This window comes from Carcharhinus amblyrhynchos, chromosome 1 (genome assembly GCF_965287045.1).
Source record: "Carcharhinus amblyrhynchos chromosome 1, sCarAmb.v2.hapA, whole genome shotgun sequence".
NCBI classification, from domain to species: Eukaryota; Metazoa; Chordata; class Chondrichthyes; order Carcharhiniformes; family Carcharhinidae; genus Carcharhinus; species Carcharhinus amblyrhynchos.
The window spans coordinates 128,255,823-128,266,619 of NC_137324.1; the positions used below are offsets into that span (position 1 = coordinate 128,255,823).

The window sequence follows — 10,797 nt, forward strand, 5'->3', positions numbered from 1 at the left end:
AAAGAGGGGACTGTAGTGGAAAAAAATCATGAAGATGGCTACCTGGCACATAAAAAAGTTACTTGGGAGAGAGACATTAAGCAGGCACTGACATTTAGTGTAGACAACTACTTGAAACTAAAAACATACAGGACAGACAGTTATTTAAAGTTAAACATGCAGGAATCAGATACTATAGGAAGCCAATAGAGAGCTTGAGGCACTTTTAAGATAAGGACAGACCTAGGACAATAAGGAGATTAGCCATAAATGGAAACAGGAATACATAAACGCAGAAAAACCAATTACTGTATGTATAGACTGAAACTAAGTCATTGGTAGAGAAAATGTATCAATTCTATGAAACAATGCAATGTTAAATGCCAATGTCTGTATATATCTGGCTGTAACGATGTTACACTATCAGTCCTACTCAACTATAACGATATGTTAAATGGTTAATGTCCATATTATGCACTGTCTGAAAGGTATAAAAATAAACCACTCCTATTATATTGTTGAGAGAAGGTAGCTGCCCAGTACTGCAGATTGCCAGTACCTTTTCTCCATGAAGCTTTGTTAAATAAAACTGTATTGTTGCACCCCGAGTCTGACTCTGAAGTGGTAATTTCCCACAACAATATTCATGTGACTCAGCCAACATTGTGTGCCTGATATGCTGCAGGAAGGGATGTCCTGAGGCAAGATACATTGGTAAGACCATGCAGACATTATGACAACGAACACCGCTTGACAGTCACCAGGTAGGAGTATTCCCTTCCTGTTGGGGATCACCTCACCAGTCAAGGGCATTTAGCCTCCAATCTTCGGGTAAGCCTTCTCCAAGGCGATCTTCAAGACACAAGACAACGCAGAATCGTCAAGCAGAAACTGATAGCCAAATTCCATACACATGAGAACGGCCTCAACTGGGATCTTGGGTTCATGTCACACTCTGTGTAATCCCCACCATTTGGCCTGGGCTTGCAAAATACTACTAACTATCCTGACTTGAGACAATTCACAGCTCTTTAATCTGTCATTATCCTACTCTCCACTCGCATTGTCTGCACCTGTAAAGACTTGATTACCTGCTAAGACTCACATTCCAACCATAATATTGCAATTGAGTCTGTGTCTATATATGTCCTGTTTGTGAACCCAACTCCCACTCACCTGATAAAGGAGCAGCCCTCTGAAAGTTCATGATACCAAATAAACCTTTTGAACTTTAACCTGGTGTTGTGAGATTTCTTACTGTGCCCACACCACTCCAACGCTGGCATTTCCACATCATAGTTATAGACATAGGGGGGCTGGAAGAGGCTGCAGAGATGGGGGAGCTGTAGGGGCTGGAAATAGGCTGCAGAGGGAGGAAGGATTGCAGGGATTGGAGGCGGCTGCAAAGAGAGGGAGGATTGCAGGGCTAGAGGGAGCTGCAGAGATAGGGAGTGGTTGCAGGGCTGATTGACGATCCACAGTTACGCTGTTAGACACCTGCGCAGCAGCAACCGGTTCCCGGAGGGCGGGGCGGAGCGGAGTAACGCTGCCGTTGGCTCCGCCTCCCGTGATGTCAGCGCGTGTTTGCGTGATGACGGCTCTGTCCCTGCAGCAAGATGGCGGCGGACCCGGAGTCGCTGCTTCGCTTCCGGAATCAGTTCCGAGCGGAGCCCCCGGCCCGGGGAAGCGGGCATTTAGTGCCGCCTGGCCCGGGAGAAGGTGACAGCAAATAGAGCGGCGGGATACGGGTGGAGCTCACTCTCCATCAGCGCCCCCTCCTCACCATCCATCAGCGCCCCCCCCACCCTCCATCAGTGCCCCCCCCACCCTCCATCAGCGCCCTCCTCACCCTCCATCAGCGCCCCCCCCACCCTCCATCAGTGCCCCCCCCACCCTCCATCAGTGCCCTCCTCACCCTCCATCAGCTCCCCCCCACCCTCCATCAGCGCCCCCCCCCACCCTCCATCAGTGCCCCCCCCACCCTCCATCAGTGCCCTCCTCACCCTCCATCAGCTCCCCCCCACCCTCCATCAGTGCCCCCCCCACCCTCCATCAGCGCCCCCCTCACCCTCCATCAGCGCCCCCCCCACCCTCCATCAGTGCCCCCCCCCCACCCTCCATCAGTGCCCCCCCCCACCCTCCATCAGTGCCCTCCTCACCCTCCATCCCCATGTTTCGAGTACGTTGGCTCTATTCTCTCTTTACAGATGTTGTCAGACCTGCTAAGATTTTCCAGCATTTCCTGTTTGTTTTAGATTCCAGCACCCGCAGTATTTTGCTTTTATTTTTGGATACTGGGTCATCTTGCTTTCCAATTGTCATTGGAAGGCAGTGCATCACACAGATAGATGTCTTGGTTAACTAATGACTGGGACATGGTGCAAGTCGTAGGATGAAACCTCCAGGAATACATTTACTCACAGTTGGCAACCCTAGTTGGAATGAATGGCAAAGCTGAAGCGGTAGTTGTGAGTATCATCAGCATACATCTGGAATCTGCTCCTGTGTTTCTGGATGACATGATCTAGCAGCCATGTGTGGGTATGGAAGGATTGTAAATCAAAGAAAGATCCTTGAAAGATTCCAAAAGTATCAGATTGAGAGTTAGAGGAGAAAATATTTCTGGCAATGATCTGGATGGTTAAGAACCAAACCAAATGACGTAAATTCCATTGAGATAGTAGAGAAACTAGAGAAGACACAGGTTCTGGACTAAAGCAGGGAAGAGCTTGAGAGAGTTTGTGACTGGATGGAAAGGGAAAGAACCAGCTGGAAGGACAGCCTGCAGCTTAGTGACCACAAGTTCTTTACAAATTTTTAAGGTGTGGTTAGAGAAATCAGGGAAAAGGAGTATTGGTGGTGGAGTGAAATTAACCAGGGGTTGCATTTGCTTTCCAGGATGTTCCTAGAGTAGTGGCTGGATTTGGTGGGGGTGAAGTTTTTATTTCCTCGATTGTAGAGTAAGCATGTTTGATTGATTCACTCAACTAACAAATGGGTAGATCTCATGAGGTAGGGTTTGTGTCATTGAGTGACTGCAGTGATTGTGGTAAAATTTTTGTACCATGTGAAGGAAAGATTGGTATTTACATTTTATATCACGTAACAGTTTTTGAATGTGGGTATGTTTGTATTTCATGATTTCATTTCTTATACAATTTGTACTCGTTCTATTAGGTAGTCAAAAGGACTATTTCCAGGCACATGGAAACTGTTAAACAGGGCCATTGTTTAAAAATGAGTTGCTCATGTGAAACAGAGATTAAGTAAAAAAAAAATTTTGAGGGTCTTGAGTCTTTAGTACTCTCTTCCTGAATAGGTCTTCAAATATTTTTAACGCAGAGATGGATAGATTTTTGGTGAGCAAGGGATGATACGTTATTTGGACTAGGAAGGATGCAAATTTGAGGTAGCTAACAAATTAACCGTAATTTTATTAAATGGTGGAACAGCCTTGAGGGGCCACTCCTGATCCTCGTTGCATGCTTATTTTGTCGGGCTCTGCTGTCCTAAGGCGCTCGTGTATCTTCTGTACAATATGAAAATACTTCCTAATCTATCCATATTGGACAGTTTTAACAATATCCTTTGTTTATAAGCAGATTTGGAAGATGAGGAGAAGAAGAAGGAAAAACCACTTCCTCGATTTAATATGCACTCTGTATTCTGGATTTTATCTTCAATCGCAGTGACATATTATGTTGAATTTTTTTCCACAATTAAAACAGATTACCGAATAGAAGGGTAAATAATCTGTTTTTTTTACTTTTTGTATCTCTTATTGGTGCATTTTGAAGTTTCAAAATGTAGGATATTGGAATAGTTTTGATTTCTGCTCACCAGCAATATGGAGTGTGTTTTTTGAAATCTAATGCTGGAGGCAGTGTGAAAGGCATTAAGTGTTTCCAAAATCTGCTCATACCCAGTTGAGTAAGCTCTTATTCGTATGTAAAAATGAAGACCAGGACTGTTGTGGGCTCTTCCAAACCATCAGGCCTCCACCACTGATGCATTGTGCTTCAATGCAATGCCTTTATATAAGTTTATCACTTATGAAATAAAAATTCTAATAGTTTAGAAATTCTTTTTGAAAAGTCTAAGCTCTCAATTCAACTCAATGTGGAAAATGTAATTGTTACTGTGCAATGTAATTTCTTTTGGTTTAAATTTTGGGCATTTCAGTTATTGAGAAAAGGCAGCTAAGTTAATCTTTAGTGAAAGCATTTCTGACTGTTTTGCACCATTGTTAATATTTTAGCTATTAAATAGTACCAGTGGAATGACATTTCAAAGATGAAAATATCAGCACCTTACGGGAATGACATGTAATGCAGATGCTTAAGAATTTTTATAATGGGTATTAGACATTCCTCCTACGTGCTGAAAAAACTAAACATATCTTTTACACTCCCAGCTGGCAGTAATTTTTGGAAAACTAGTTCTGGTCATGAGGAAACTGGGAGGTTTCTTTTGTTTAGAAATTCTAAATTTTATGTCCCACTTGTGATGCAAATATTTATCATTTGATCTTACTAGCCATACGTTGCTCTGTCTCATCCTGAATATGTTTTCAACAATACTGAAACTACTTTTATTCTACCCGTGTCTGTTTCTTGTCAATAATTCTTTTTCTCTCTCTAAATCAGTCGATGGTTCCTTTTAGGCACCTCTCTGCTGATAATTAGTCTGCTGATTGCCTTCTACTGCATCTTCTACCTGGAATGGTACAGAGGAATTGGAGAATATGAGCAATATAATCCTACCCTTGTTCCTTCAGCTACAGCTTCTTTCATTGCTGCAGCAGTGTGGTAGGTTTTTAATTTGTGGGATAATTGGATGAATTACTGCTGTTTAAAGGCCAAATATGATAGCCTAATCCAAGGGTCTCCAAACTATGGCCCACGGGCCACATTTGGTCTGCAGCGTGCTGCATCCAGATCGGAGTTTGGCGACCGCTGGCCTAATCTATACTGTTTGTTTAATATTCTTTACCTTAAGAGTGTCAGCTCAAAGAGGTCATTGCCCCACAAACTAGCATGTGATCTAGATGAAAACTTCACTGCATCACTGAGGGAGGGCTGCATTGTTGATGTCATTCAGATGCAATATTTTAAACTAAGGCTTTTACAAATAGAAGTAAACAACTGTATGCCAGTGTTTGATGAAGAATAAGTTATACTATTTCCTGCTGAATATTCCCCACCCCGTCATGTTTCTGTAAAGGTATAAAAGCACCAATCATTTTTTAAGGGATTGGGTAAACATATTCTGGTTTTATTTAGTTCAGCAAGGCACACAAAAGTGTATATTCATGACAGAAAGCTTGAATACAGCTGAGAAAGTCCAGTGAAACTGATGCTAGGTCGCATGACAACACTTTCCTTCTCATGATGGTGTGCTGCTGTCCCATATAGTACAACTCCCACACCAACAGTGACACTAAAAAAAATAATTGACTATCTGCCGTTTGTAAGATGGGATCTTGCTGTGCACCTGTGCCTGGCTACACAAACATGAATGTGCTTGGATACAAATTTATTGGTTATGGAATGTCTGGTGCAACATAATTGCTTGTTCATTTTTTTGAGAACTTCCCTCCCAGTGCTTAAAAGGACGCTAGTGCAGTAATACAGTAATCTTGTTAATTCATTTGTTTGTGCAAAAAATTTGAATCTTATTCAAATTATGCAATTTAAATAAGACAAACCAATATTTTTCTGCTGTTTTTAATTTGTTGATTTATTAACTAGCAACGGTCAAAAGGCTTGCCACTTGGGGCTCAAGAATATGATTCCTTAAAACCATACTTTGTTGCAGGTTTCAATCATTGACCATAGTCAAGTATAAAGTGAAAGCAGTTTAAGCATTTATATCATTATAATTTTTCAGTTTATTCAATAAATGTAGTTGGTGATGAGCCTTAGGATAAATCACAATTGGTAATTCCGTTCATGTACTTGAGATGCATGGAGTACTCTCAAAAGCAGTTAGGGATGGGCAATAAATGCTAGCCTAGCCAGCGACATCTGCACCCATGAATGAAAAAAAAAATTTGCTGCACTGCTTTTCCATCATGTTATTTGAACCTAAATGGGAAGAGTTAAATGGCATTGTCACTCAATTATAATTCCAATCTGTTTTCTGTTCATGTACGTAGAGTAATTACATAAATCAACTATTGAGCTATATTGGTAACAGAAAATTCTAAAATATCACTAGGTGATCAGACACCAATTGAGCAGGTTCTGTAGTTCACTCTTCGCGAGTTTCAGTGATGACTGATTTAGTTTTTACACATATATGGAGGTTATCCTCAGTCCAGAAGTACATGGATAATATCGATATACACATATCTTTGAACTTGACTACATTCTTTTTTGCAACATTGCAAATAGTGCTTCCAGTCAATGTGCACCAACTGTACATATACTGCCCAGATATTTCAAGGACTGAAACTAGACTGATGTTATCACATTTGAAATGCCAGTGTACTCTGAACAATTTATTGATTTGAAACTTTCTTTTTACAGCTTTAACATTGCACTATGGCCGGTGTGGTCTTTCTTTACTCCTTTTATCCTTTTCACTCAATTTATGGGTGTCGTAATGTTTGTATCATTACTGGGATGATGTTCTGCAGGTATGTTTCTAATTATAGTTCCAACCGTTTTAACTAAATATCTTTTTTCTCTCGTGTTCTGGGAAGTGGCACAGTGGTTAGCATTGTCACTTCACAGTGCCAGGGACCTGGGTTCGATTCCTGGCTTGGGTTCTCTCCATGTCTGCGTGGGTTTCCTCCGGGTGCTCTGGTTTTCTCCCACAGCCCAAAAGGTGTGCTGGTTCGGTGCATCGGCCATGCTAAATTCTCCTTCAGTGTACGTGAACAGAGTGTGACGACTAGAGGATTTTCGCAGTAACTCATTGCAGTGTTAATGGAAGCCCACTTGTGACACTAATGAATAAACTTTAAAACTTCAAACACTGCAATTGGTGGTGATAAACAATATCAATAAGTAGTTGTTAATTGAACTTAGTTGGGGTGCTACAGTTCTCCGTACTAGTCTAGCTTGTGGGAGTGGAGTGAATTCATCCAGGCTCATTTATCCCAATTGCTTTCCAGTAATCACTGCGGAAAGTGAGTATGTGGATATTGGGTGAAGGAAAGATTGGATTCAGTTGTGCCATCCACCAAAATTTGATAGCTTGAATTATGCTTATATACCAGAGCCACAAGATGAATGGCTATTTCAGAGCACCTATAGAGGGTGAATGCCAAGACAGGAGAGGAGCAGAAAACAAATGAATTTAAAAAGAAAATGGATTTTGCAATTCAAAAGAAAATTGCCAATTAACACCAGTGGCAAATTAAGTTTTCTTAGTAACTGTTCCATTGATTTTTTTTTCGAGTATTTTGCTTAAATGTTTGTCAAATTTCTGATCCTGATCAAAAGTAAATTGCGCATCCATATGTTGTTCCACCTTTGGTGACTTCAACGCTCTTTGAGTTTTAGAAGTTTGTTCATGTGAAGGAATGCAAGTATTTAACTTGTGTCAGAAAACCTGGGACTAAACCTTTTTGGTTTCATGAAATGAGCAGAGCAAAAGTACATTGCTGCTGCCATTGACTTACAGTCAAACAAAATACACAGGTTAAATACACATTTCATAATCATATGTGTGTTTTCAGCTTATTTTTCAATTAATTGAGGTGAAAAGGTGTATTTGCCTCAGTTCTCCTCTTCATCTTTCCACTAGTTATGTCACGCTTCTCAGTCAGCTATTGCAACCTAGTGTGAAGAGCAGGTGGGCAGACCAGCTTCTCTCGTTGGTTTTACATGATCCGTTGCTGAGAGATGCACACAAATAGGCCACATGTCTCTTTCTCTGTACATTTCAGGATTTCTTCTGTCTTTCACTACTTTTTCATCGAGCATTGCAGCTGGATGTGTGAAGAATTGATTGTGAAAATCAGATATTTGGCAGTCCATAACACAGCTCTTAAGGATCCATTAGCTGTGATTCTGATTAGAGTTCATTAAAAGCAGCTTTTTCCACAATTAGTCTGCAGGGTAATCATTTAATCAACTCTTTAATACTGCCTCACTTTAGAAAGAAATTGACAATCAACTTAATTGTAATATTGCTAGTACTGTCTAGTTGTATCACAGAACTTGTAAGTCAGTATTTTAAATATATAGAGGTGCATTGTGTAAGTCATAATTATTTTCTTAAGGAATTACATTTAATTTTTCTCATTGCAGAGCTCAGCTTGATGCTTCCTGTAAATATAGAACTTCTCTTTCAACAGCCTGCAATTGTCACAAATAACTCAAATGGAAAGCTTTAGTTCAATGAATTTCACTGTTTTTTTTTAAATAAGCTCTTGAATGTTATTTATCCATGATCTGTAATGCAGATTGAAAAGAAAGAATGCTTTTGTACAAGATAATGAAAATTACAATTGTGATATCCTGTGAATAAGTCAATGTAATTAAAGAATTCAGTAAATTCTATTTGAAATATCATGAACAAATATAAAAATGACCTTCAAAGACAAGTTTAGAATTGCCTGAAATTAGAATGAATGTAAATTGTTTTAGGTGACTTGTTGCCAGTGAATGATATATGACCAAAGAAAATTGCCCCCTCCCTCGACTGATATAAAACAGATTCCAAATAAGCATGTACCGTCTCATTTGTTCTCCAATTTCCTCCTGTGACATCAGTCGAAAACCTGCAGAAAGATAACCTGATTCCAGTACTTTACAGGTATCCTTCTGAGCCAGTGGCTGTACTATTTTGCCCCTCCTTTCCTGGAGCAACATCTGATCAGCACTTTGTTTCAATGAGTTAGATGCTCCCAAGACTGCTCCCTTTATATTGATTTTAAATTAAGAAGTAGATTAAAAAAATTGTCCTTTTAGAAGTGCATCACCAACTTGGAAGGTGATAGCTCTTGCACATCATCCATCGACTGTTAAAGAATGGCAGTAACTTGCAAGAAAGTAATTTGCTTGTTTTTTCTGCCAGAAGTCATGCAGAAAGATATACAAAACAAAATATTTGAGCTAAGAGATGTTTGCATGTTACTATATGTGTGCGTATGTGTGGGGAGTAATGGTATCTAACTGGAAAAAAACAGAATATGCTAAGAATTTGAATGTGCTTTACTGGTTAAATAAATTGCTATTTCTTCTAGCCTAACTCCATGAAATAGCATGCAGATTCTTAAACGTACAACATGCACAAGTTTGATAAATACTTTTGCTATCGAGTTTTAATATGCCATTAAATTTGTATAAAGTTTCTATAATGTATTAAAACCACTAGGCCATTTGTGTACAAACTAAATGAATTACATGCTTTGGCTTTTGTTTAAAATGTATATTGTTGTCAGTTTATTCCTCATTTGAATAAAAAAATACCCGAAAACCACAATGCTTGCTATCTACAATAATATAATGTGCATCAGATTGTTTTTGTATGGTTGTTTCACAAAATATGAACAATTAAATCGCCTGATGAATCAAATTTTTGTATGTGTACTTTGTTAAATCATGAATCCACAAGAGTAGATGGGGCCCATTTATCCATAGATATTCTTGGTACAATATCAATTTGGATACTGTGGAAGGGCCGACCCTCCAGAGGTAAGCCACTGTGACCGTATCGCTGGCATGGAGTCAGGCTCTGTGGCCCGGAAAGGAAAGAGGGGGATTAGGAGAGCAATAGTAGTGGGTGACGTGATGGTTAGAGGCACGGACAGGCGGTTCTGTGGGCGCGAACGAGACTCCAGGATGGTAGTCTGCCTCCCTGGTGCCGGGGTACTGGATGTCTCTGAGCGGATAGGAAGCATATTAAAAGGGGAAGGTGATCAAACAGCTGTCATTGTACACATTGGTGAAAATGACATAGGTAGAAAGAGCCAGGGGATCCTATGAGAGTGATTCAGAGTTGGGTGCTAGGCTAAAAAAGTAGGGCCTCTAGGGTAGCAATCTCTGGACTGCTCCCAGTGCCAAGTGCTAGTGAGGCTAGGATCAGGGAGATTGTATAATTGAACGCATGGCTAAAGAACTAGTGCAGGAGGGAGGGTTTCAAATTTGTGGATCACTGGGAATTCTTCAAGAGACGATGGCACCTGTACAAGAAGGATAGGTTACACGTAAACTGAAAGGGCATGAATATCCTGGCCGGGTGTTTTGCTAGTGTGTTTCAGAAGGGTTTAAACTAATGTGGCGGGGGGGTGGGAATCAAAACAATAGGTCAGTAAGCACAGAGGCTGCAGATGAGCTTGGGACCAGGACAAGGCTAGCTAAGAAGGAGAGTATTCTGGAGGAGGATGACCTGAGTGGGCCTGGAGGTCTGGAGTGCATCTGCTTCAATGCAAGGAGCGTAACGGGTAAGACAGATGATCTTAGAGCCTTAATGCTTCTGCAGAATTTGGATGTGGTTGTGGTGACGGAGACTTGGTTAAAAGAAGCAGCAGCTGAATATTCCGGGGTATAAGTGTTTTAGACGAGACAGAGGAGGGGCTAGAAGAGGTGGGAGAGTAGTAATATTAGTTAGGGAGAACATTACAGCAGTGCAGAGGGTGGACAATTTAGAGGGGTCATGTAATAAGTCACTGTGGGTGGAGCTCAGAAACAGGAAGGGCGCAGTCACTATACTGGGGGTACACTACAGGCCTCCCAACAGCCCACAGGATGTGGAGGAATGGATATGTAAGGAGATGCTGGATAGGTGCAGAAAAAAATAGGGTTGTTGTAGTGGGAGACTTTAGTTTCCCTTGTATAGACTGGAAAGTGCTTAGGGCTGGGG

The 10,797-nt window shown here is 40.9% G+C and overlaps 1 protein-coding gene across 1 annotated transcript; it reads left to right on the plus strand.

Moving 5' to 3' along the window:
- Window positions 1–1,577: 1,577 nt before the first annotated feature.
- On the plus strand, window positions 1,578–9,510 carry tmem128 (transmembrane protein 128). Its single transcript, XM_080192404.1, has 5 exons — window positions 1,578–1,698; window positions 3,582–3,723; window positions 4,626–4,787; window positions 6,510–6,619; window positions 8,241–9,510. The coding sequence occupies exons 1-4, from the start codon at window positions 1,596–1,598 to the stop codon at window positions 6,607–6,609; spliced, it is 507 nt and encodes a 168-aa protein (XP_080048530.1). The 5' UTR covers window positions 1,578–1,595; the 3' UTR covers window positions 6,610–6,619; window positions 8,241–9,510.
- The last annotated feature ends 1,287 nt before the right edge of the window (window positions 9,511–10,797 follow it).